The sequence below is a fragment of the Gallinula chloropus genome (genome assembly GCF_964237585.1).
Source record: "Gallinula chloropus genome assembly, chromosome: 4".
Lineage (NCBI taxonomy): Eukaryota > Metazoa > Chordata > Aves > Gruiformes > Rallidae > Gallinula > Gallinula chloropus.
Genome location: NC_140088.1, coordinates 37,358,990 through 37,384,829, shown reverse-complemented (window position 1 = coordinate 37,384,829; position 25,840 = coordinate 37,358,990). Strand labels below are relative to the sequence as shown.

Sequence of the window (25,840 nt, the reverse complement as noted above, 5' to 3'; positions counted from 1 at the left end):
AACACCACCGCTTGAAGTATTTATTGATGATAAAATGCTTTTGAAAGGATTAAAATGCAGCAGAAAAACCTTACAATACCTTTGAACATGCTTTGAAGGGTCATTGTGGAAGAAGAGGATTCAGAGAAGGTTTTATCAGTTTAAGAACTTCTCCTGAAATCTATAAGTCCCATGTCGTGGCAGGAAGAGCTCTAGCACTTGGTAGGGATATAGTCCACCACACTGGTAAAAAGTGTCCAACCTGCCAGACAGGATGACTATGAATGGGCTCAGGCCAAAGACAGCTGAGAAGAAAACGGTCCAAGTCCTCAGCCAAAATCTCATGGCCCTGTTATATTTCAGAGCCAAGCCTCAACATTATATTTTGCTCCAAGAGGTAACTTGGGTAATGAATTGTGGGTCCATGAGAACACCCAGCACATGCTCAGAAAAAGTCTGGGCATTTCAGCATGTCTCCTCACAATCAGCTTCTGGTGGCTCTTCAATCAGTACTTATTTCTCCCATTACACAATACACTATCTAGAGGCAAAGGTATCACAAATTAATCCCACAGAGATAGAGACAGACTACGCAGTGGACAATAACATACAGAAGAATTATCAGAGCTTCCCTTCAATCTCAAAAAGGACCCAAAAGAGAGAGACCACATTCCCATCACTGCCAAAATGTCAAAACATTTACCACTTTGGCATGGAAATAATGATTCTCCGCACTGCTCTCTTCAGGGTACTCCTCACCTCTTGGTTCCTCAGGGTGTAGATGAAGGGGTTCAGCAGGGGAGATACCACTGCATAAAAGACAGAAACTATTTTGTCTCTGCTTGGGAAGTAGCTGGAGACGGGCCGCAGGTATGTGAAGAGAAGGGTCCCATAGAAGATGGTGACAACCATCAGGTGGGATGCGCAGGTACCAAAAGCTTTATGCTTGCCCAGTGCAGAGCCCATCTTGAGGATGGTGAATAGGATGCAGCTGTAGGAGATGAGGATGACTGATGTGGTGGCAACAATGTTGAAGCCCCCAAGAGCAAGTACCAGAACTTCAGTGACGTGAGTATCAGAGCAGGCCAGTTTTGTCAGAGGTGGCCCATCACAGAAGAAGTGGTCAATTACGTTGGGGCCACACAAGGACACTCTCAGGGCAAAGCCCGTGAGCACCAGTGAATCAAAGAACCCAATCACGTAGCACCCAGCCAAGAGGGAAACACAGACCTTCTGGGACATGACAACAGGGTAGTGCAGTGGGTTGCAGATGGCCACGTAGCGATCGTATGCCATCACGGCCAGGAGGTAACACTCCACAGTTACAAAAGCAGCGTAGAAATACAGCTGTGTGACACAGCCAGCAAAAGAAATGGTCTTCTTTCCAGAAGAGAGGGTCAGTAGCATTTTGGGTGTCACGACTGAGGAGTAACACAGATCCAAGAAGGACAAGTTGCTGAGGAAGAAGTACATGGCAGTTTGAAGTTGGGAATCAAACCAGACTGCAGAGATGATGCCAAGGTTTCCCACCACGGCGAGGACATAGATGAGCAGGAAAATCACAAAGAGCATAACTTGGAGGTCGTGGCGATCTGTGAACCCCTTGAATACAAACTCTGTCACCGTGGTCCAGTTTTCCCAAGCCATCAGTGTGCAAGAGACTCACAGGTCTCAGGCAGGGAGGCAATTAAGATGAGCCAAGTTATGATGACTTAATTCGCGTGTTTTAATCCTGTGCTCTGTAGAGCAAGCAGTAACTTCCCCAGTACTTTCAAGCAGCTCCTTTACATGCCAAATGCAGGCTAGAAAGGCAAGCTTAATGCTAGACAAAGGTTGTGCCATAACTATGTGTCTCAAAGGCAAGGATTTGAGAACAGTTTAATGTATCATCCCTTTCTCTGTGAGAAAGGCTCCGCCTGCCAACATGCCAGGCCAGAATATTCTGCAATTATTTTATTCCCAGTCCCGTCACTGCTTGACCCTGAAAACTCTCACTGGCCTTTGTTCTAACTTGACACCAATTGCACTGCCATCATTCAAAAAGGTACTCAGACACCACTCCTTCTGGTTTCCTGGAGATGGTTGGGTTTTCTACAGTCTGAACTACTTCTGTCCTTGCATCTGTTACTGGTTTCCCCAAGGACATCATTCAAAAGGCATACAGACAGGTTCTGCACCTTTTCAGTTCTGAGGAAAAGTAGAGAAACAACAACACACAAAGTTACAAAAATATCCTATTAAATTCAACAGAAAACAGGTGTGATCATCTCAAACACAACAGCCTAATTAACATGTCCCCAAAAAGGCTTGGGCCTGGGGAGAGGGTAAACACATCAGACATACTAAAGATTTCCATCCTAGTGGTCCTGTGAGACGTGTCCCAGTGTGACTCTTACCAGGAGTCAAGGATATGTTGTCAAGGAGAAAAGGCAATTTTTGTTCCTGAGACAATGACCATCACATTTCTTTGGCATGGCCTCTAATCAGATCTCTCTTACCTGCCTGCGTGACTGCATTGCCCAGAATCAGCACTGACTTAAGGAAAACAACTTGCTCTACCTCCCAGCTCACGTTAGCCATCAGAGCTTCTGGGAAGCACATTTATTCCCAGTCTCCTTTTCTCCCGTTTCTTTAATTCTACATGATGTTGGATGCTCATGTACAGCCACGTCTCCAAGAGGCTCTCGTCTTCACTATTTATGGCTTTCCAGCTTAGGTGGTTGGGATAAACTGCCAACAGCCTCATTGGCACATCACCCCATGACAATCATCTCTGGGTTTCCCTCCTCCCTCTCTTTTTTCTTTCTTATATAATTGAAAAATTCCCTTAGTGATTTTAAGAGTTAGAGGTCTGGAGCTATTACTGCCTTATCCCTTGAGATAAGTTGTCTTCTGGGAGACAGAATAGGCCAAGATCAGAAACTGCTGTGAGATTATTGAGAAACGGCATCTCCTAGAGACAACATCTCAGTGTCTTGCAACTATACAAACACTCAAGCCAGAAAGATTGCCCTGTCTTTCCTCAACCTTGAAAGTCATAAAGAAAAGTCGACCCATTCCCAAAACAAAATGTTACCAACCTACTGAAGGCCATAACGCTAATACCAAATGAGGAAACAGAGGTGGTACTGAGGACCAGAGAACAAGACTTGACGAGAGCATTACACTAGCAACTCTCTGTCCCCCACTGAGCATACCATCTCCCATAATACCCATGGAGGGACACAATCCGGATGGGGAGAGACCACTAGAGGAGCAAGCATTGGCTGGGTTGGGTGCAGAAAGTGTTGGCTTCTATTCTGCCTGGGGTGCGGGGAGTGCCACAGGGCTTTGTCCTCTTTAATCTCTTTAAATGGAGAGAGTCATCTTGGGAGCTATCGTGCAGCACGTGTGTGATGGCCTGGGCATCAGGCCTAGTCAACATGGGTTTACAAAAAGTAGATCCTCTTGAGGAAACCTCATCACCTTCTGTTACAAGGTGACCTTCTTAATGGATGAGGGGAAGGCAGTGGATGTGGTCTACTTGGACTTCAATATACCTTTAACACTGTTTCTCTCAGCATTCTGATGGAGAAACTGGCTGCCACTGGCCTGGACAGGCAGACTCTCTGCTGGGTTAAGAACTGGCTGGATGGCCAGGCCCAAAGGGTGGTGGTAAATGGAGAAAAATCCAGCTGGAGGCCAGTCACGAGTGGCGTCCCCCAGGGCTCAGTCCTGGGTCCAGTCTTGTTCTACATCTTTATCAATGACTTTGATGCAGGGATTGAATGTTTCCTCAGGAGGTTTCCAGAGAACACTATGCTGAGAGGAAGTCTTGATTTGGTTGAGAGTCAGGAGGCTCTTTAGAGGGATTGGAACAGACTGGACCTACGGGCTGAGACCAATGGGATGAAGTTTAACAAGGCCAAGTGTGGAGTGCTGCACATGGGACATAACAACCCCATGCAGCACTACAGGCTGGGGGAGACTGGCTGGAGAGCTGTCATGCGGAGAACGATCTTGGGGGTGTTGGCTGACTGCAAACAGAAGATGAGTCAGCAGTGTGCTCAGGTGGCCAGGAAAGCCAATGGCATCCTGGCTTGTATCAAAAACAGTGCGGCCAGTAGGTTTGGGGAGGAGATTGTGCCCCTGTACTCAGCACTGGTGATGCCGAATCTCAAGTACTTTTTCCAGTTCTGGGCCCCTCACCAGAAGAAGGATTCTGAGGTCCTTGAGTGACTCTAAAGAAGGGCAACCAGGTTGGGGAAGAGGCTGGTGGGAAAATCATGTGAGGAGGGGCTGAGGGAGCTAGGGGTGTTCAGGCTGGAGAAGAGGAGGCCGAGGGGAGACCTTATCGCTGCCTACAACTACCTGAAGGGAGGTTGTAGAGAGATGGGCGATGGTCTCTTCAGCCAGGTGACAGGAGAGAGGACAAAGGGACATGGCATAAAGCTGTGCCAGGGTAGGGTCAGATTAGATGGTAGGAAACACATTTTCCCTAAAAGAGCTCTCAGGGCCTGCATCACACTACCCAGGGAGGGGGTTGAGTCACCATCCCAGGATATGTTTAAAAGAAGGGTATATGAGGTACTTAGGGATATGCTTTCGCATAGGATGGGAATGGTTGTACTTGATGATCTCAAAGCTCTTTCCCAACCTTGTAATTCTCTGATTCTGTGTGAAATACAGCCCAGGAGGACACCATGGTGTGCAGGGCACCATCCCACAGTACCTGAGGAAGATGAGTAGGGTAGACCCAGAGACCTGGGCCGAATTCAGCCAACACTCCAGACCATCAGGCCAGATGGTGAGGAGCTAACGGACATTCAGATACAAATAGCTACATGATTTGAGATAATTAGAGAAAAATAGAAGAAATATCAAGTTTATTGCAACTAATGCACCCTGACATGACTGTACATCATCAACATATGTACAGAAAAATTCCACTTAACACTACATTTAGGAACTGTCCCTGTCCAATACTTAATGCTCTGTATTAACACCACCATTTGAAGTACTTATTCATGATAAAATGCTTTTGAAAGGATTAAAGTGCAGCAGAAAAATCTTTACAATACCTTTGAACATGCTTTGATGGGTCATTGTGGAAGAGGAGGATTCAGAGAAACTTTTATCAGTTTGAGTACTTCTCCTGAAATCTATAGGTCCCATGTCGTGTCTGGAAGAGCTCTAGCACTTGGTAAGGCTATAGTCCACTACGCTGGTACAAAGTGTCCAAACTGCCAGACAGGATGACTATGATTGGGCTCAGGCCAAAGACAGCTGAGAAGAAAATGGTCCGAGTCCTCAGCCACAATCTCACAGCCCTGCTATATTTCAGAGCCAAGCCTCAACATTATGTTTTGCTCCAAGAGGTAACTTGGGTTTGCCTGAGGAATGGCAGGTCCATGAGAACACCCAGCACTTGCTCATATCCAAAGACTCAGAAACAGTCTGGACATTTCAGTGTGTTTCCTCACAATCAGCTTCTGGTGGCTCTTCAATCAGTACTTATTTCTCCCATTACACAATACACTATCTAGAGGCAAAGGTATCACAAATTAATCCCACAGAGATAGAGACAGACTACGCAGTGGACAATAACATACAGAAGAATTATCAGAGCTTCCCTTCAATCTCAAAAAGGACCCAAAAGAGAGAGACCACATTCCCATCACTGCTGAAATGTCAAAACATTTACCACTTTGGCATGAAAATAATGATTCTCCGCACTGCTCTCTTCAGGGTACTCCTCACCTCTTGGTTCCTCAGGGTGTAGATGAAGGGGTTCAGCAGGGGAGATACCACTGCATAAAAGACAGAAACTATTTTGTCCCTGCCTGGGAAGTAGCTGGAGACGGGGCGCAGGTATGTGAAGAGAAGGGTCCCATAGAAGATGGTGACAACCATCAGGTGGGATGCACAGGTACCAAAAGCTTTATGCTTGCCCAGCGCAGAGCCCAACTTGAAGATGGTGAATAGGATGCAGCCATAGGAGATGAGGATGACTGATGTGGTGGCAATCACATTGAAGCCCCCAAGAGCAAGTACCAGCACTTCATTGGGGCCAGTGTCAGAGCAGGCCAGTTTTGACAGAGGTGGCCCATCACAGAAGAAGTGGTCAATGACGTTGGGGCCACACAAGGACACTCTCAGGGCAAAGCCCGTGAGCACCAGTGAATCAAAAAAACCAATCACATAGCACCCAGCCAAGAGGGAAACACAGACCTTCTGGGACATGACAACAGGGTAGTGCAGTGGGTTGCAGATGGCCACGTAGCGATCGTATGCCATCACGGCCAGGAGGTAGCACTCCACAGTTACAAAAGCAGCGTAGAAATACAGCTGTGTGAGACAGCCAGCAAAAGAAATGGTCTTCTTTTCTGAAGAGAGGGTCAGGAGCATTTTGGGTGTCACGACTGAGGAGTAACACAGATCCAAGAAGGACAAGTTGCTGAGGAAGATGTACATGGCGGTTTGAAGTTGGGAATCAAACCAGACTGCAGAGATGATGCCAAGGTTTCCCACCACGGTGAGGACATAGATGAGCAGGAAAACCACAAAGAGCTTGACTTGGAGGTCGTGGCGATCTGTGAACCCCTTGAATACAAACTCTGTCACCGTGGTCCAGTTTTCCCAAGCCATCAGTGTGCAAGAGACTCACAGGTCTCAGGCAGGGAGGCAATTAAGATGAGACGAGTTATCATGACTTAATTAGCGTGTTTTAATCCTGTGCTCTGTAGAGCAAGCAGTAACTTCCCCAGTACTTTCAAGCAGCTTCTTTACATGCCAAATGCAGGCTAGAAAGTCAAGCTTCATGCTAGACAAAGGTTGTGCCATAACTATGTGTCTCAAAGGCAAGGATTTGAGAACAGTTTAATGTATCATCCCTTTCTCGGTGAGAAAGCTTCCGTCTGCCAGCATACCAGGCCAGAATATTCTGCAATTATTTTATTCCCAGTCCAGTCAGCTGCTTGGCCCTGAAAACTCTCACTGGCCTTTGTTCTAACTTGACACCAATTGCACTGCCAGCGTTCAAAAATGTACTCAGACACCACTCCTTCTGGTTTCCTGGAGATGGTTGGGTTTTCTACAGTCTGAACTACTTCTGTCCTTGCATCTGTTACTGGTTTCTCCAAGGACATCATTCAAAAGGCATAAAGACAGGTTCTGCACCTTTTCAGTTCTGAGGAAAAGTAGAGAAATAACAACACACAAAGTTACAGAAAATCCTGTTAAATTCAACAGAAAACAGGTGTGATCATCTCAAACACAACAGCCTAATTAACATGTCCCCAAAAAGTTTTTTCCTGGGGAGAGGGTAAACACATCAGACATACTAAAGATTTCCATCCTAGTGATTCCGTGAGATGTGTCCCAGTGTAACTCTTACCAGGAGTCAAGGATATGTTGTCAAGGAGAAAAGGCAATTTTTGCTCCTGAGACAATGACCATCACATTTCTTTGGCATGGCCTCTAATCAGATCTCTCTTACCTGCCTGCGTGACTGCATTGCCCAGAATCAGCACTGACTTAAGGAAAACAACTTGCTCTACCTCCCAGCTCACGTTAGCCATCAGAGCTTCTGGGAAGCACATTTATTCCCAGTCTCCTTTTCTCCCGTTTCTTTAATTCTACATGATGTTGGATGCTCATGTACAGCCACGTCTCCAAGAGGCTCTCGTCTTCACTATTTATGGCTTTCCAGCTTAGGTGGTTGGGATAAAGTGCCAACAGCCTCATTGGCACATCACCCCATGACAATCATCTCTGGGTTTCCCTCCTCCCTCTCTTTTTTCTTTCTTATATAATTGAAAAATTCCCTTAGTGATTTTAAGAGTTAGAGGTCTGGAGCTATTACTGCCTTATCCCTTGAGATAAGTTGTCTTCTGGGAGACAGAATAGGCCAAGATCAGAAACTGCTGTGAGATTATTAAGAAACGGCATCTCCTAGAGACAACATCTCAGTGTCTTGCAACTATAGAAACACTCAAGCCAGAAAGATTGCCCTGTCTTTCCTCAACCTTGAAAGTCATAAAGAAAAGTCTACCCATTCCCAAAACAAAAAGTTACCAACCTACTGAAGGCCATAAGTCTAATACCAAATGAGGAAATGGAGGTGGTACTGAGGACCAGAGAACAAGACTTGAAAATAGCATTACACTAGCAACTCTGTGTCCCCCGCTGAGTATACTATCATAATACTCATGGAGGGACACAATCGGGATGGGGAGAGACCACTTGAGGAGCAAGCACTGATGTTGGCTTGTTCTCTGCCTGGGGTCCGGGGAGTACCACAGGGTTCGTCCTCCTTAAGCTCTTGAAATGGAGAGAGAAATCTTGGGTGCTATCGTGCTCCATGTGCTTGATGACCAGGGCACCATGCCTAGTCAACATGGGTTTACAAAAGGTAGATCCTGTCAAACTAACCTTCCATGACAAGGTGGCCCACTTAATGGATGAGGGGAAGGCCATGGATGTGGTCTACATCAACACTGTTTCTCCCAGCACTCTGATTGAGAAACTGGATCGTCCAAAGGGTGGTGGTAAATGCAGCAAAATCCAGCTGGAGGCCTATCACGAGTGGCGTCCCCCAGGGCTCAGTCCTGGGTCCAGTCTTGTTCAACATCTTTATCAATGGCCTCGATGAAGGCATTGAATGTTCTCTCAGTATATTTGCAGATGACACTATGCTGGGAGGAAGTCTTGATCTGCTTGAGGGTAGGAAGGATCTTCAAAGAGACCATCCAACAGTACCCAAGCAAGGTGAGTAGGGTAGACCCAGAGTCCTGGGCTAAATTCAGCCAACACTGCAGACCATCAGGCCAGATGGTGATGATGAAGCACGTCTGAGGTTAAGCCAAGTCAATTCCCTGCTTAGGCTTGGGCCCAGCAGTTGCTAGGTATGTCCATGCACAAGCAACGCTACAGATCAAAAGAGTCCATAGGTGTGCATAGCTGTTGCTGTACTGGAAACCAGCACTTCTCTAGCATAACCCAAGAGGGGAATAAGGGCCTTGGGCTGAGCTTAAATAGACCTCATGGGCAAATGGGCAGAGGGGGAGGATGGAGGCCCCAGCTGAGGCTGGTCAGGGCCATTAAGGCCTATTAGTTCACTCTGGGAGAGATTAATCTCTCTCTGAATGTTTCTCCACTGAATGTAGGAGAAGCCAAGAGTCACCAGCCCAGGTGTGGATTTCTAGGCCCTTGCTGTCCAAGTGAGGACAATCCCACCCTTGCTGGAAGCCTCTGAATGTTCTGAAATTGCTCTAAACCTGTTTTCAATTTTTCACTAAGGTCAGCTTGAAACCTCTCCATGGGCACAAGTTTCTGGAGAAGCATCACGCAAGCTGGCCATTACTGCCATTGTGTATCTGTGCTTAGTGACTGCTCATCCACATAATGTCTCTCAGATACACACAATGGTTTTCAGAACTCCATTTCATCCTTTTTCTCGTCTCTTCTCTGCCCTTCTCTTCCTCCCTCCTCCTCTTCTTCTGTCTCTTCTTCTTCCTCTTCTTATTCTTCCTTTTCTTCTTCCTCTTCTTCCTTTTCTCTTCTCTTCCTCTTCACTTCTCTCTTCTCTTTTCCTCTGGTGAACCCTGTCGAAGAGCCCTGGGGGCCTTCTCCCGGGAGAACCCAAGGGACCATATTTACAGCCTCTTCACCCAGCAGTTCAGCTACTGAAGTTTGGGAAGGAGGACATCTCTCTTCACATCAGGCAGTCAGCAGAGGTGATGTGGACATGCAGATGTTCTCTGCTGCATTTGGGGTAGATCCTTGGCTCCCATCACTGGGCAGTAGCGGAGGCACAGGAGGACCTGTAGCACTGAGACAAAGCAGAGCCTTGCCTGCGTTTCGACAGTAGGGTTTCTTCTTCGTGTCCTCTTTTTCTGGGCTCTGTTGGAAAACAGCCTTATCAAAGCAGGTTTTCTTTGTAATAGCAGGGATTAATGCTTTATGCAAATTCTTTTTCTTTTACTATGCCAGCTAAAGCAAGATGCACTGATTTACGTTAGTGTTAAATAAGGGTGACTCTCGTTTTGTTATGAGGAAGCGCAGCATTTCAAGTTGTCAGCACAATAGAGTCAGATTCAGCCTTGGGAATCAGCAGATTTTCAAATCAACTTAGTTTTCAGGTAAGCATCTTAATGCCCATGGTTGCAAGATGCTTCAGTATGCTGGAGCTCATAAAGGTGTAAATCACAAGTTTACAAATAGATGTAAATCTTATCCACTGTAACTGATATATAATAACTTGATAAATGTGATTTGAAGACTGGAATAATAGTGAAAAGCCAAAGAAGAGAAGCATCTGGAGGTCATTCATGTTGTGTCATCTGTGGTGTCACTTTCTCCAAGTTTACGAGGTTCCTCTGAGCTGTCTCCTGAAATAAATTTCAAAGTGGAAGGGAATAAAGATCTCATTCTTTTCTTAAATCTGAATACTGGTGTGCTGGACTAAAGCCCTTTAAGCGTAAAAGCACAGAAATACAAATTTGCCATTTGTATTGCTTCAACTCACTCCCTGCTGGTTCCTCAGTACCTCAACTGGAGACCAAAAACCCACGTGCAATTTGGGTTTAGAAAATATAGTAGAATATACCAAGACATGGCAGTTACCCTGGTGATTGGTTGGAGTGAAATAGGGTCCAAAATTGAAACTGTGTTTTTTTCTAATTTGGATATTTTTTCTTCCTTTTGCCTCAGCAGATAACGTCTGGTCATGGGAGGAAATCACACGCAGATTAAATTCATCCTCCTGGGAATTTCCAACAGCCCACATGTGCAGGCTCCTCTTTTCGGGTTGTTTCTATTGATTTACATTGTGACTTTGGTAGGGAACATTGGGATTATGGTCTTGGTTTGGGTGGTTCCCAGCCTCCACACCCCCATGTACTTCTTCCTCACCCACTTTTCCTTTGCTGATGTCTGCTATTCCACAGTCATCTCCCCCAAAATGCTAGCAGACCTGTTATCAGAAAACAACACCATTTCTTTCGCTGGCTGCGTGACGCAGTTCCATGGCTTTGCTTTCTTTGCAACTGTCGAGTGTCACCTCCTGGCTGTGATGGCCTATGACCGGCATGTTGCTATCTGCAACCCCTTGCTTTACGTGACCGTTATCTCCAGTCACATCTGCCGGCAGCTGGTGGCATCATCCTACCTCATCGCCTTTCTCAGTGCCGTCGTCTACACAGCCTGCACATTTGGGGGCTCCTTCTGCGGACCCAACCAAATCGACCACTTCTTTTGCGACGTCAATCCCGTGCTAAGGCTCGCCTGCTCCGACACCCGCAGCAACGAGATGGTCATCATTGCCTTTGTCGCCATAAACGCGGTGGGCACGAGCATGGCCGTTTTGCTCTCCTACACCCGTATCCTCCGCACGGTCCTGAGGATGCCCTCAGCATGGAGCAGGTCACGAGCCTTCAACACCTGCGCCTCCCACTTCACAGCCGTTTCCCTATTCTACGGGACCATATTCTTCATGTACCTACAACCTGCATCTAGCCACAGCAGCCTGGATAAGGTAGCCTCCATCTTCTACACCGTGGTCACCCCCATGCTCAACCCATTCATCTACAGCCTGAGGAACAAGGAGGTGAAGGATGCTCTGGTGAAGTGCAGGAGAAGGATGTTAAACTGCTGTCAACATCAAAGAGCTGTATCAGCCAGGAAATGAGCAGGTTTTCTTCTGTGAGGAAGCCTGTGCTGCAACAAAGCAGTTGGCTTTTGCCCTAACCCTCGCAATTGTACATAGGTTCTTCCACATTTTCGGCACAACATCAAATTGCAGTATTTAGCCCTGAGAAACAGACCCCGTGATCACTTCTTGCTTGGAAGGAAACCCAAAGTCGGAGCCTCAAACTTTAGTTCCCTCTGCAGCCACCAGCCGGTAGGAAGAAATTACCCTGAATTATTCCAGAACTCTTTCTCACAGAAAGGACAAATCATAGCTTTATTGGCTTATAACTTTTTTCACTGATAAATATGTATTTTTCTGGCAAGATACTGACCATACCCCCAAACTCCAATAAAATTCCTCACTGTGAACCTGGGAGTTATTTCTCAAAGTTACACTGCTGGGCTGGGAGGAAACGCTTTGGAAGAGTAAGTGCATTTTAAAATTTACTTTCTGGGGGAACAAAAAGTAAGATAAAAGGCTTGAAAAGATACATCGTGTTTGTTCCTGACTTGAACTATGGAAAAGCTGGATCTCGAGCTACACCTTTAAATACCAAGGGGAATTCCTCTCCCAGGCTACACATTGGGGCACACATCTTCACTGACAGCGTAGGCAGTGTAAGTAAAAACACAGGACGATGAACCGTGTTGAAGCTGCCCGCTGTTAAGGACAATTTCTGCACAGTGATAGCAGCAAGGGAGGGACTGACATTCATTTCAAGTGTTGCTTTGTGTTCCTCTTATGTGCCACTTCCTTAACTGGGAAGACACGTGGAATTACACCGGGAGACGTGCATCAGTGTCCCACGTCCAAATCACACCACGAAAAACAAACTTTCTTTTAAAAATTAGCTGCGTGTCTAGTCCCCGTAATTGAAAGACGGTCCCGAACATATAAACTGTGGGTAGATGCTAGCTGTCTGGGTCTGCAAAAAGCCCTAAACCAGCAATTCTGCAAATTATGGCTCAGAAAGGAGCGGGGGACATAAAGCATGGTACAGGGATGACCACAGCACCAGGGAACCAGGAATCCATCATCTTTACCTGGCAGACGGGTGCAAGAAAAAGCACCCTAATTTCTGCTCATCCTAATTAATTCCATGGGGCATTTGTTGTTTCTTGAGCGCATGCTCACGGGCGTTTGTGATTGGGTGCAATTCTGCAACTTCCTTGCAAAACGCAGCAAAATTCAGGTTGTCAGGATAAGTTCAGCAGAGAGCCTTCCTCCTTCTCACATGCTTGATTTTGGTTGCCCCTTGCCACTCAGACACCTTCTGTGCTCCTCTCCAGACATATACTGCAGCAGAAAAATCTCTTTCCCTTGTCTAGCATGGAAATTAGGTTGTATTTTGGTGGTGAAGTATTTGGGTACTCTGGCAGTGGGAGAGGAGACGTTGCCGTCGGTCAGGGAGGAAGTGGCTTCCACTTGCAGCTGAATGATGGAGCCCAAATCAACATGATTAGAAGCTAAAAAGTCTGGCAAGTCAGAGAGGGTTGCTATCAGATATTTTCTGTCTTTTAAGACCTTCAGCGTATCTGGTTTTTCTTCCTTCTACTTTGTTGGACACTTTTGCTTATGGCATACATATAGAAATATAAAACCATAAAAATCCTGGGTTGGACCGAAAAGATCATCGGCTCCAACCTCTCTCAAGAAAGGCAGCCATGAGAAACGTAATACGTGGCACTCGCTGCTGCTTGATGAATTACCCTACTCTGGGCATCCTTCTTTCCTCTTAACAGCCTTTCCAAAGCAGAGAGAACTAAAATGCTCAACTATTTCTCCAGACTCGGTGTTAGGTCCCTAAAAGAGCTCTGGATTGCCGTCGCCTTGTGTGTGGTGGATCCAACTCAGTGAACTTCCCAGAGGAACTTTGGTCTAAAGTGCAGGGAAGGCAGAATTGTAAACTCCTGCAATAGAAGAAACTGGGTTGGTTTCCCTGGGAATACTTTTTCTACTGAGAGCATCATCATTGCATCATTTTGCTTCGATCTTTGCAGAGAAGGGATCTACCAAACGTAGAAAGAAACCCATGGCTGCACACACAAAATTCCCGCTTTAGAAACGTAGTAGAGATGCTGTCTGCAAGTGGTTCTGACACCTCAAAAAACCCTCAAGCAACCTTTTGGGCAGGAAGAGCTGGCACCGTACCCCTTCAGGTGCAGTTAAATCAGCCCAGACGTATTAGAAGGAGCAAGCTGGGTGCTCTGTAGATCCTTCAAAACCTGTCCCATATTGGTCTGAGCATTTAAGACTGTATTCATACAACCTACCCTTACCTATCTAAAAATTAGTTACCAATTCTTTAGCTTGAGATACCTCATCAAGATTTATCCTCTAGATAAGAGAGGACACATACCTCACAGCGATGCCTAACACAGGTGAGAAGAATGTTGATTTTTCCCTGTTAGACTGAAGGTATTTCATTCATTATTTTAATGAAATTTCCTGGAGTTGTACAGGAACAATTCATTGCCCTTTAGTGATAAGGGAGTGAGATCCTGAAAATGAAAAGAGGTCATAAGGCAGGTTTTAAGCTGTAAACTGGGAGATACAGATGGCTGTGGAAGAGCATTTTGACAGGGCTATCAAGGGTCTTGGAGCTAATGTCCAGTGTGCGTCTGAAAAGACCAAGAGGGAGGAAGAAAAAGCTACCCACAAGAAAATACAGACGATGACTCAAACTGTCTATGGTATCTGGTGACTGGCACAAGCCCGTAGTAGAAGGAAAGCAAGACTCAGAAGTGCTTCCAAACCAAATCTGGAAGCCTAAGTAATAGGGTAGGGAAACAAAGATCCTTGGTGTCAAGCAAAGCTATGGCGTCCATGTCGTGGTTTCACCCGGCTGAGGGCCAAGATCCACGCAGCTGCCTGCTCCTTAAAGGAAAAGAGCAGGTTAAAGGGAAGATGGGGGGGGGGGGGGGGGGGGGCGGGGGGATTAGAAGTAAGGGCAGGGAAAAAGTAAGAGGAAGGGGCAAATAACCCCAAAATCAAGAAATTAAGAGGCCCGTGGGTTGGGATAAGGATAGTTTACTAAGATAACAGAAAGATACAATATAACAATGCTAACAGGACTTCAAAGCAAAAATATATGAAGCTGTTGATACACAATGCACTTTCTCACCAAACCACACAACTCAGGCCGTGCCACCCAGAGCCGTCCCAGAACCCGACCGTCCCCCAAGAACCGCACGTCCCAGAGCCGCCCCAGACCTTCCTCCCATCAGCCCCCGATATCCTGGGCAGGACGTAACTGGCGTGGAATACTCTCTTTGGTCAGCTCGGTCACCTGTCCTGGCTTCGCCCCTTCTTTCTCATGAAGAGCTGAGAAAGTCCTTGACTGTCTGACAGCAACTAGAAACATCAGGGTGTTATCAGCACTACTCCCATTTTACTCTAAAACACAGCATTCATCTGCTGTTACAAATGAAATTAACTCCATCCTGACCAAAACCAGGACAGTCCAATATCACAGAACCAGCAGTTAAATGTCATGCTGAAGCTACTTCCACATGACAAACTCTCTCAGGACGTTCTTCACCTCCCTGTTCCTGAGGCTGTAGATCAGGGGGTTCAGCATGGGCACCACCAGTGAGTAAAACACAGAAAAATTCTTGTCTGTACTCAGGGTGTTGCTGGGACTTGGTCAGAAGTTCAAGGCAAGGATAGACCCATGGAAGATGGAGACTGCAGTCAGGTGAGAGGTGCAAGTGGAGAAGGTTTTTCACTGGCTCTTAGCAGAGGGCAGAGAGGATGAAAGCGTAGGAGTCCAGGACAGCCAAGACGGTTACCATCTCCACCGGTACCCCAAGGCCAAATATCAGACGCTTGTTGACTGAGATGTCAGAGCAGCAGAGTGCTAGTGGTACGGGGCTTTCGAGCAAGATGCTCGCAAAAGGTTAAAGGGCGCTTGCTAATAAATTGCTTGCAAAGGGTTAAATGGTGCTTGTTAAGGGGGGCTTACTAACAGGATGGTTTGTGTCAGAAATGACCTTGCATTAATGATGCCTACTATGTGCTCTGTGAAAATAAAATGATTTCTTTGACGAGTTCCAATCACCCCATTGGTCTAACGAACTCCTTATCTGTCCGATGAATTCCTTGCTTGTCTCGTAATTGGTGATAAATTCAGGCAGAGCATCTCATTGTAGCTAGTTCGAGCTCCCCCTTGTCCTTGAAGGTATACAAAACTTGCAGAAACCAAACTTACAGTTTGGATCAGAGTCAAGGGGTAACTGAGCCTGCACAAAACAGAAGGTTACTTGCGGTGACAAAGAGGAGCCATCCGACTTCATCCCCATGACCCTCAACGACCAACACCAAACAGCAGTGCACAGGCGCAGTGGGGAGGAGTTTATGGAAATGACTTCTTGGGACTAATTTTAATACGAAGCGGGACAGGTTATGCACATGTATAGGTGTATTGCAAAATGATATTAACAATTGCAGATGACTATGTGGCGGTCATATGCCATTGCAGCCAGAAGGAAGCACTCAGTGGTCCCAAAACCTATGGAAAAAAAAAAGCTGGGTGTCACAGCTGACAAGAGAGATTGTTTTCTTCTCCATCAGAAAGTTCATTAATGTTCTCGGCGCCACCACTGATGGGTAGCAGGAATCTAGAAGAGATAAATTGCTCAAGAAGAAATATATGGCTCTCGGTCTGATTTTCCCCAGCCATCTTCTCCAAAAGCACTGCCACTTGTGTTCACAAAGCAAGAGTAAAAACAACAAATTAGCAGAGAGACTCAGCACCAGAAAACACCAACAATCCCCAGTGGCGTACTGGCTAGGATTCTCGTTGTCAGAATTTGTTTAATTTTAAATCAACATTCATCAAAACCACACAATTTGGCAAAGCAGTGGAAATTTTATTTTGGTATCAGTCACTCACGAGTGGTTCAATTTTTCATTCATTCTGAGATACACATAGAATATTATCTATTGTATATTCACAGTATGCATGACATTGAAGTGCAATCCTTATGACTTCTAGTTGAAGAAAGGGTTTGGTGATTCCTACTGAACAAATTAATTATATCAGAAATGAAAACAGACATTTCAGAGAAATTGAAAAAGAATATAATTTCTGTGTACTGTTTTCCAGCACGCAGAATCAAAACAACACAAGTAAATCTGACATAGATTTCTGCATCCATAACTGATGTTTGAATATATGTACTGAAAAATTCCACTTAACACTACATTTAGGAACTGTCCCTGTCCAATACTTAATGCTCTGTATTAACACCACCGCTTGAAGTATTTATTGATGATAAAATGCTTTTGAAAGGATTAAAGTGCAGCAGAAAAACCTTACAATACCTTTGAACATGCTTTGATGGGTCATTGTGGAAGAAGAGGATTCAGAGAAGCTTTTATCAGTTTAAGAACTTCTCCTGAAATCTATAGGTCCCATATTGTGGCTGGAAGAGCTCTAGCACTTGGTAGGGATATAGTCCACCACGCTAGTAAAAAGTGTCCAAACTGCAAAACAGGATGACTATGAATAGGCTCTGGACTCTTCAATCTCAAAAAGGACCCAAAAGAGAGACACCCCCTTCCAATCACCGCCAAAATGTCAAAGAATTTACCACTTTGGCATGGAAATAATGATTCTCCGCACTGCTCTCTTCAGGGTACTCCTCACCCCTTGGTTCCTCAGGGTGTAGATGAAGGGGTTCAGCAGGGGAGACACCACTGCATAAAAGACAGAAACTATTTTGTCCCTGCCTGGGAAGTAGCTGGATATAGGCCGCAGGTACATGAAGAGAAGGGTCCCATAGAAGATGGTGACAACCATCAGGTGGGATGCACAGGTACCAAAAGCTTTACGTTTGCCCAGCGCAGAGCCCAACTTGAGGATGGTGAATAGGATGCAGCTGTAGGAGATGAGAATGACTGACATGGTGGCAACCCCGTTGAAGCCCCCAAGAGCGAGTACCAGCACTTCGTTCAGGTGAGTATCAGAGCAGGCCAGTTTTGACAGAGGTGGCCCATCACAGAAGAAGTGGTCAATGATGTTGGGGCCACACAAGGACACTCTCAGGGCAAAGCCCGTGAGCACCAGTGAATCAAAGAACCCAATCACGTAGCACCCAGCCAAGAGGGAAACACAGACCTTCTGGGACATGACAACAGGGTAGTGCAGTGGGTTGCAGATGGCAACGTAGCGATCGTATGCCATCACGGCCAGGAGGTAACCCTCCACATTTACAAAAGCAGTGTAGAAATACAGCTGTGTGAAGCAGCCAGCAAAAGAAATAGTCTTCTTTTCTGAAGAGAGGGTCAGTAGCATTTTGGGTGTCACAACTGAGGAGTAACAGAGATCCAAGAAGGACAAGTTGCTGAGGAAGAAGTACATGGCGGTATGAAGTTGAGAATCAAACCAGACTGCAGAGATGATGCCAAGGTTTCCCACCACGGTGAGGACATAGATGAGCAGGAAAACCACAAAGAGCATAACTTGGAGGTCGTGGCGATCTGTGAACCCCTTGAATACAAACTCTGTCACCGTGGTCCAGTTTTCCCAAGCCATCAGTGAGCAAGAGACTCACAGCTCTCATGCAGGGAGGGAATTTCTGTGTGACCACTTATGACAACTTAACTAGCATATCTGAAGAGTAAGCAGTAACCTCCCCAGTACTTTCAAGCAGCTCCTTTACATGCAAAATGCAGGCTAGAAAGTCAAGCTCCATGCAAGACAAAGGTTGTGCCATAACTATGTGACTCAAAGGCTTGTTCCTGGGGAGAGGGTAAACACATCAGACATTCTAAAGATTTCCATCCTAGTGATTCCTTGAGACATGTCCCAGTGTAACTCTTACCAGGAGTCAAGGATATTTTGTCAAGGAGAAAAGGCAATTTTTGCTCCTGAGACAATGACCATCACGTTTCTTTGGCATGGCCTCTAATCAGATCTCTCTTACCTGCCTGCGTGACTGCATTGCCCAGAATCAGCACTGACTTAAGGAAAACAACTTGCTCTACCTCCCAGCTCACGTTAGCCATCAGAGCTTCTGGGAAGCACATTTATTCCCAGTCTCCTTTTCTTCTACCTGTTTCTTTAATTCTACATGATGTCGGATCCTCATGTACAGCCACATCTCCAAGAGGCTCTCGTCTTCACTATTTATGGCTTTCCAGCTTAGGTGGTTGGGATAAACTGCCAACAGCCTCATTGGCACATCACCCCATGACAATCATCTCTGGGTTTCCATCCCCCACCTCCCTCTTCTTTTCTTCAGATAGAATTGAAAACTTCTCTTAATGATTTCAAGAGTTAGAGGTCTGGAGCTATTACTGCCTTATCCCTTGAGATAAGTTGTCTTCTGGGAGACAGAATAGGCCAAGATCAGAAACTGCTGTGAGATTATTGAGAAACAGCATCTCCTAGAGACAACATCTCAGCGTCTTGCAACTATAGAAACACTCAAGGCAGAAAGATTGCCCTGTCTTTCCTCAACCTTGAAAGTCATAAAGAAAAGTCTACCCATTCCCAAAACAAAATGTTGCCAACCTACTGAAGGCCATAACGCTAATACCAAAGGAGGAAACGGAGGAGGTACTGAGGACCAGAGAACAAGACTTGACGAGAGCATTACACTATCAACTCTCTGTCCCCCACTGAGGATACCATCTCCCATAATACCCATGGAGGGACACAATCCGGATGGGGAGAGACCACTAGAGGAGCAAGGACTGGCTGGGTTGGGTGCAGAAGGTGTTGGCTTGTACTCTGCCTGGGGTCCGGGGAGTGCCACAGGGCTTTGTCCTCTTTAATCTCTTTAAATGGAGACAGTCATCTTGGGAGCTACCGTGCAGCACATGTGTGATGGCCAGGGCATCAGGCCTAGTCAACATGGGTTTACAAAAAGCAGATCCTCTTGAGGAAACCTCATCCCCTTCTGTTACAAGGTGATCTGCTTAATGGACAAGGGGAGGGCTGTGGATGTGGTCGACTTGGACTTCAGTAAAGCCTTTAACACTGTTTCTCTCAGGATTCTGATGGAGAAACTGGCTACCACTGGCCTAGACAGGACGACCGTCTACTGGGTTAAGAACTGGCTGGATGGCCAGGCCCAAAGGGTGGTGGTAAATGGAGAAAAATCCAGCTGGAGGCCAGTCATGATTGGCATCCCGAGGGCTCAGTCCTGGGTCCGGTCTTGTTCAACATCTTTATCAATGACTTTGATGCAGGGATTGAATGTTCCCTCAGTAAGTTTCCAGATGACACTATGCTGGGAGCAAGTGTTGATCTGCTTGTTGGTCGGGAGGTTCTTTAGAGGGATCCAAACAGACTGGACCGATGGATGAGACCAATGGGATGAAGTTTAACAAGGCCAAGTGTGGAGTGCTGCACATGGGACATAACAACCCCATGCAGCACTACAGGCTGGGGGAGACTGGCTGGAGAGCTGTCATGCAGAGAATGATCTTGGGGGTGTTGGCTGACTGCAAACAGAAGATGAGTCAGCAGTGTGCTCGTGTGGCCAGGAAAGCCAATGGCATCCTGGCTTGTATCAAAACAGTGTGGCCAGTAGGTCTGGGGAGGAGATTGTACCCCTGTACTCAGCACTGGTGAGGCCGAACCTCGAGTACTGTGTCTGGTCCTCGGCCCCTCACAAGAAGAAGGGTTCTGCGGTCCTTGAATAAGTCCAGAAAAGGGCAACCAGGTTGGGGAAGGGGCTGGAGGGCAAATCATGCAAGGAATGGCTGAGGGAGCTGGGAGTGTTCAGGCTGGAGAAGAGGTGGCTGAGGGGAGACCTTATCACCGCCTACACTGACCTGACAAGAAGTTGTAGAGAGATCCACAATGGTCTCTTCAGCCAGGTGTCAGGTGATAGGACAAGGGGAAATGGCATAAAGCTGTGCCAGGGTAGGGTCAGATCATAGAATGTGTTAGGTTGGAAGGGACCTTTAAAGGTCATCTAGTCCAACCACCCTGGCTGTAAGCAGGGACATCTTCAATAGATCAGGTCTCTCAGAGACCCATCAAGCCTAACCTTGAATATCTCCAGGGATGGGGCCTCCACTACTTCTCTGGGCAACCTGTACCAGTGACCCTCATATTGAAGATTTTTTCCCTAATATCCACCCTAAATCTCCCTTTTTCAAGTTTAAAACCATTACCCCTCATCCTGCTGCTACATGCCCTCCTGAACAGTTCTTGCCCTGCTTCCTTATAGGCACCTTTCAGGTACTGGAAGGCTGCTATAAGGTCCCCCCCAGAGCCTTGTCTTCTCCAAGCTGAACAAGCACAACCCTCTCAGCCTGTCTTCATAGGAGAGGTGCTCCAGCACTTTGATCGTTTTTGTGGCCATCTTCTGGACATGGTCCAACAGGTCCATGTCCTTCTTGTGTTGAGGTCTCCAAAGCTGGACACAGAGATTCCCTTTTAGTCTTCTTTTCTCAAGGCTGAACAGACCCAGTCCTTTCCGCTTTTCCTCATAGGGGAGATGCTCCAGGCCCTGGCCTCCAGGTTTCTCCCACTCTGTTAGCAATCCTACAGGTACAACTCAAGACATGCTCTCTCTCCTGAAAAAGGGAATGAAAATGGGCAATCCAGATATTTCCAAATCAATCGCTTTCCTCTTATAACTGATGTAGGAATGAAAAGGTGTGGAAAATATATGTAATTTTCAAATTTTTTGTCTTTTAAAACTGAAAGCAGATGTGTGGAAGTGACATGACTGATAGGGTCTGAGTGGGTTGCAGCAACCGTAAATTCAGCTGTCTGGAAGTTAAATACAGAGTGACATTTCTCAAATGCAGTGGTTTGTCTTTATGCAGCATAGTTCACCTAAAGTTTCCCATGTTCATTTTATCAAGAATCATGGTGTTTTGTTCCTGCTGGGGAAGGAGTCTATGATCAAATTTAATGTTTACTTTCTAAATTTTAAATTCGGCCAGTTAAATCCAACATCTAAGAGTCATTCGGATAAATAAAGCTACATGCTTTGAGAAATTTAGAGAAAAATAGTAGAAATATAAAGTTTGTTGCAACTAATGCACCCTGGCATGATTTCTGCATCCTCAAATTTGAACATATGTACAGAAAAATTCCACTTAACACTACATTTAGGAACTGTCCCTGTCCAATACTTAATGCTCTGCATTACAACCACCACTTGAAGTATTTATTCATGATAAAATGCTTTTGAAAGGATTGATGTGCAGCAGAAAACCCTTTACAATACCTTTGAACATGCTTTGATGGGTCATTGCGGAAGAAGAGGATTCAGAGAAGCTTTTATCAGTTTAAGAACTTCTCCTGAAATCTATAGGTCCCATATTGTGACTGGAAGAGCTCTAGCACTTGGTAGGGATATAGTCCACCACGCTGGTAAAAAGTGTCCAAACTGCCAGACAGGATGACTACGAATGGGCTCTGGCCAAAGACAGCTGAGAAGAAAATGGTCCGAGTCCTCAGCCAAAATCTCACGGCCATGTTATATTTCAGAGCCAAGCCTCAACATTATATTTTGCTCCAAGAGGTAACTTGGGTTTGCCTGAGGAATGGCAGGTCCATGAGAATACCCAGCACATGCTCATATCCAAAGACTCAGAAACAGTCTGGACGTTTCAGCGTGTTTCCTCACAATCAGCTTCTGGTGGCCCTTCAATCAGTACTTATTTCTCCCATTACAAAATGCACTATCTAGAGGCAAATGTATAACAATTTAATCCCACAGAGATAGAGACAGACTACACAGTGGACAATAACATAAAAAAGACTTATCACAGCTTCTCTTCAATCTCAAAAAGGCCCCAAAACAGAGACACTCTCTTGCCATTACTGCCAAAATGTCAAACCATTTCCCGTTTAGGCATGGAAATAATTATCCTCCACACTGCTCTCTTCAGGGTACTCCTCACCTCTTGGTTCCTCAGGGTGTAGATGAAGGGGTTCAGCAGGGGAGACACCACTGCATAAAAGACAGAAACTATTTTGTCTCTGCTTGGGAAGTAGCTGGAGACGGGCTGCAGGTACATGAAGAGAAGGGTCCCATAGAAGATGGTGACAACCATCAGGTGGGATGCGCAGGTACCAAAAGCTTTACGCTTGCCCAGTGCAGAACCCATCTTGAGGATGGTGAATAGGATGCAGCCGTAGGAGATGAGGATGACTGATGTGGTGGCAACCCCGTTGAAGCCCCCAAGAGTGAGTACCAGCACTTCGTTCAGGTGAGTATCAGAGCAGGCCAGTTTTGACAGAGGTGGCCCATCACAGAAGAAGTGGTCAATGATGTTGGGGCCACACAAGGACACTCTCAGGGCAAAGCCCGTGAGCACCAGTGAATCAAAAAACCCAATCACATAGCACCCAGCCAAGAGGGAAACACAGACCTTCTGGGACATGACAACAGGGTAGTGCAGTGGGTTGCAGATGGCAACGTAGCGATCGTATGCCATCACGGCCAGGAGGTAACACTCCACAGTTACAAAAGCAGCGTAGAAATACAGCTGTGTGACACAGCCAGCAAAAGAAATGGTCTTCTTTCGAGAAGAGAGGGTCAGTAGCATTTTGGGTGTCACGACTGAGGAGTAACAGAGATCCAAGAAGGACAAGTTGCTGAGGAAGAAGTACATGGCGGTTTGAAGTTGGGAGTCAAACCAGACTGCAGAGATGATGCCAAGGTTTCCCACCACGGTGAGGACATAGATGAGCAGGAACATCACAAAGAGCATAACTTGGAGGTCGTGGCGATCTGTGAACCCCTTGAATACAAACTCTGTCACCGTGGTCCAGTTTTCCCAAGCCATCAGTGTGCAAGAGACTCACAGGTCTCAGGCAGGGAGGGAATTTCCATGTGACCACTTACAACAACTTAACTAGCATGTCTGTAGAGTAAACAGTAACTTCCCCGGTAATTTCAAGCAGCTCCTTTACATGCCAAATACAGGCTAGAAAGTCAAGCTTCATGCTAGACAAAGGTTGTGCCATAACTATGTGTCTCAAAGGCAAGGATTTGAGAACAGTTTAATGTATCATCCCTTTCTCTGTGAGAAAGGTTCCACCTGCCAGCATATCAGGCCAGAATATTCTGCAATTTTTTTATTCCCAGTCCAGTCCGCTGCTAGGCCCTCAAAACTCTCACTGGTCTTTATTCTATCTAGACACCAATTGCACTGCCATCGTTCAAAAACGTATTGAGATGCCACTCTTTGTGGTTTCCTGGAGAAGGTTGAGCTTTCTACAGTCTGAACTACTTCTGTCCTTGCATCTGTTACTGGTTTCCCCAAGGACATCATTCAAAAGGCATAAAGACAGGTTCTGCACCTTTTCAGTTCTGAGGAAAAGTAGAGAAATAACAACACACAAACTTACAGAAAATCCTGTTAAATTCAATTAAAAACGGGTGTGATCATCTCAAACACAACAGCCTAATTAATGTGTCCCCAAAAATTTTGTGCCTGGGGAGAGGGTAAACACATCAGACATACTAAAGATTTCCATCCTAGTGATTCCGTGAGACGTGTCCCAGTGTAACTCTTACCAGGAGTCAAGGATATGTTGTCAAGGAGAAAAGGCAATTTTTGCTCCTGAGACAATGACCATCACATTTCTTTGGCATGGCCTCTAATCAGATCTCTCTTACCTGCCTGCGTGACTGCATTGCCCAGAATCAGCACTGACTTAAGGAAAACAACTTGCTCTACCTCCCAGCTCACGTTAGCCATCAGAGCTTCTGGGAAGCACATTTATTCCCAGTCTCCTTTTCTTCTACCTGTTTCTTTAATTCTACATGATGTCGGATGCTCACGTACAGCCACGTCTCCAAGAGGCTCTCGTCTTCACTATTTATGGCTTTCCAGCTTAGGTGGTTGGGATAAAGTGCCAACAGCCTCATTGGCACATCACCCCATGACAATCATCTCTGGGTTTCCCTCCTCACTCTCTTTTTTCTTTCTTATATAATTGAAAACTTCTCTTAATGATTTCAAGAGTTAGAGGTCTGGAGCTATTACTGCCTTATCCCTTGAGATAAGTTGTCTTCTGGGAGACAGAATAGGCCAAGATCAGAAACTGCTGTGAGATTATTAAGAAACGGCATCTCCTAGAGACAACATCTCAGTGTCTTGCAACTATACAAACACTCAAGCCAGAAAGATTCCCCTGTCTTTCCTCATCCTTGAAAGTCATAAAGAAAAGTCGACCCATTTCCAAAACAAAATGTTACCAACCTACTGAAGGCCATAACGCTAATACCAAATGAGGAAATGGAGGTGGTACTGAGGACCAGAGAACAAGACTTGAAAATAGCATTACACTAGCAACTCTGTGTCCCCCGCTGAGTATACTATCATAATACACATGGAGTGACACAATCCGGATGGGGAGAGACCACTTGAGGAGCAAGCACTGATGTTGGCTTGTTCTCTGCCTGGGGCCCGGGGAGTACCACAGGGTTCGTCCTCCTTAAGCTCTTTAAATGGAGAGAGTCATCTTGGGAGCTATCGTGGCAGCACATGTGTGATGGCCTGGGCACCATGCCTAGTCAACATGGGTTTACAAGAGGTAGATCCTGTCAAACTAACCTTCCATGACAAGGTGACCCACTTAATGGATGAGGGGAAGGCCATGGATGTGGTCTACATCAACACTGTTTCTCCCAGCACTCTGATTGAGAAACTGGATCGTCCAAAGGGTGGTGGTAAATGCAGCAAAATCCAGCTGGAGGCCTATCACGAGTGGTGTCCCCCAGGGCTCAGTCCTGGGTCCAGTCTTGTTCAACATCTTTATCAATGGCCTCGATGAAGGCATTGAATGTTCTCTCAGTATATTTGCAGATGACACTATGCTGGGAGGAAGTCTTGATCTGCTTGAGGGTAGGAAGGATCTTCAAAGAGACCATCCAACAGTACCCAAGCAAGGTGAGTAGGGTAGACCCAGAGTCCTGGGCTAAATTCAGCCAACACTGCAGACCATCAGGCCAGATGGTGATGATGAAGCAGGTCTGAGGTTAAGCCAAGTCAATTCCCTGCTTAGGCTTGGGCCCAGCAGTTGCTAGGTTATGTCCATGCACAAGCAACGCTACAGATCAAAAGAGTCCATAGGTGTGCATAGCTGTTGCTGTACTGGAAACCAGCACTTCTCTAGCATAACCCAGGAGGGGAATAAGGGCCTTGGGCTGAGCTTAAATAGACCTCATGGGCAAATGGGCAGAGGGGGAGGATGGAGGCCCC

At 46.1% G+C, this 25,840-nt stretch overlaps 5 protein-coding genes across 5 annotated transcripts; 1 reads left to right on the top strand and 4 right to left on the bottom strand.

Moving 5' to 3' along the window:
- Window positions 1-678: 678 nt before the first annotated feature.
- On the bottom strand, window positions 679-1,626 carry LOC311191079 (olfactory receptor 5AP2-like; the record flags this gene model as incomplete). Its single annotated transcript, XM_084263175.1, has 1 exon — window positions 679-1,626. The coding sequence occupies one exon, from the start codon at window positions 1,624-1,626 to the stop codon at window positions 679-681; it is 948 nt and encodes a 315-aa protein (XP_084119301.1).
- Window positions 1,627-5,658: 4,032 nt separating this feature from the next.
- On the bottom strand, window positions 5,659-6,606 carry LOC311191078 (olfactory receptor 5AP2-like; the record flags this gene model as incomplete). Its single annotated transcript, XM_084263174.1, has 1 exon — window positions 5,659-6,606. One exon carries the CDS (start codon window positions 6,604-6,606, stop codon window positions 5,659-5,661), a length of 948 nt encoding a protein of 315 aa, XP_084119300.1.
- Window positions 6,607-10,687: 4,081 nt separating this feature from the next.
- On the top strand, window positions 10,688-11,647 carry LOC311191077 (olfactory receptor 5AP2-like; the record flags this gene model as incomplete). The annotated part of the gene is made up of 1 exon (XM_084263173.1): window positions 10,688-11,647. One exon carries the CDS (start codon window positions 10,688-10,690, stop codon window positions 11,645-11,647), a length of 960 nt encoding a protein of 319 aa, XP_084119299.1.
- A 3,505-nt stretch (window positions 11,648-15,152) lies between these two features.
- LOC311191076 (olfactory receptor 5AP2-like) lies at window positions 15,153-18,188 on the bottom strand (the record flags this gene model as incomplete). Its single annotated transcript, XM_084263172.1, has 2 exons — window positions 15,153-15,239; window positions 17,349-18,188. The coding sequence occupies 2 exons, from the start codon at window positions 18,186-18,188 to the stop codon at window positions 15,153-15,155; spliced, it is 927 nt and encodes a 308-aa protein (XP_084119298.1).
- A 4,271-nt stretch (window positions 18,189-22,459) lies between these two features.
- LOC311191075 (olfactory receptor 5AP2-like) lies at window positions 22,460-23,416 on the bottom strand (the record flags this gene model as incomplete). The annotated part of the gene is made up of 1 exon (XM_084263171.1): window positions 22,460-23,416. One exon carries the CDS (start codon window positions 23,414-23,416, stop codon window positions 22,460-22,462), a length of 957 nt encoding a protein of 318 aa, XP_084119297.1.
- Window positions 23,417-25,840: the final 2,424 nt, after the last annotated feature.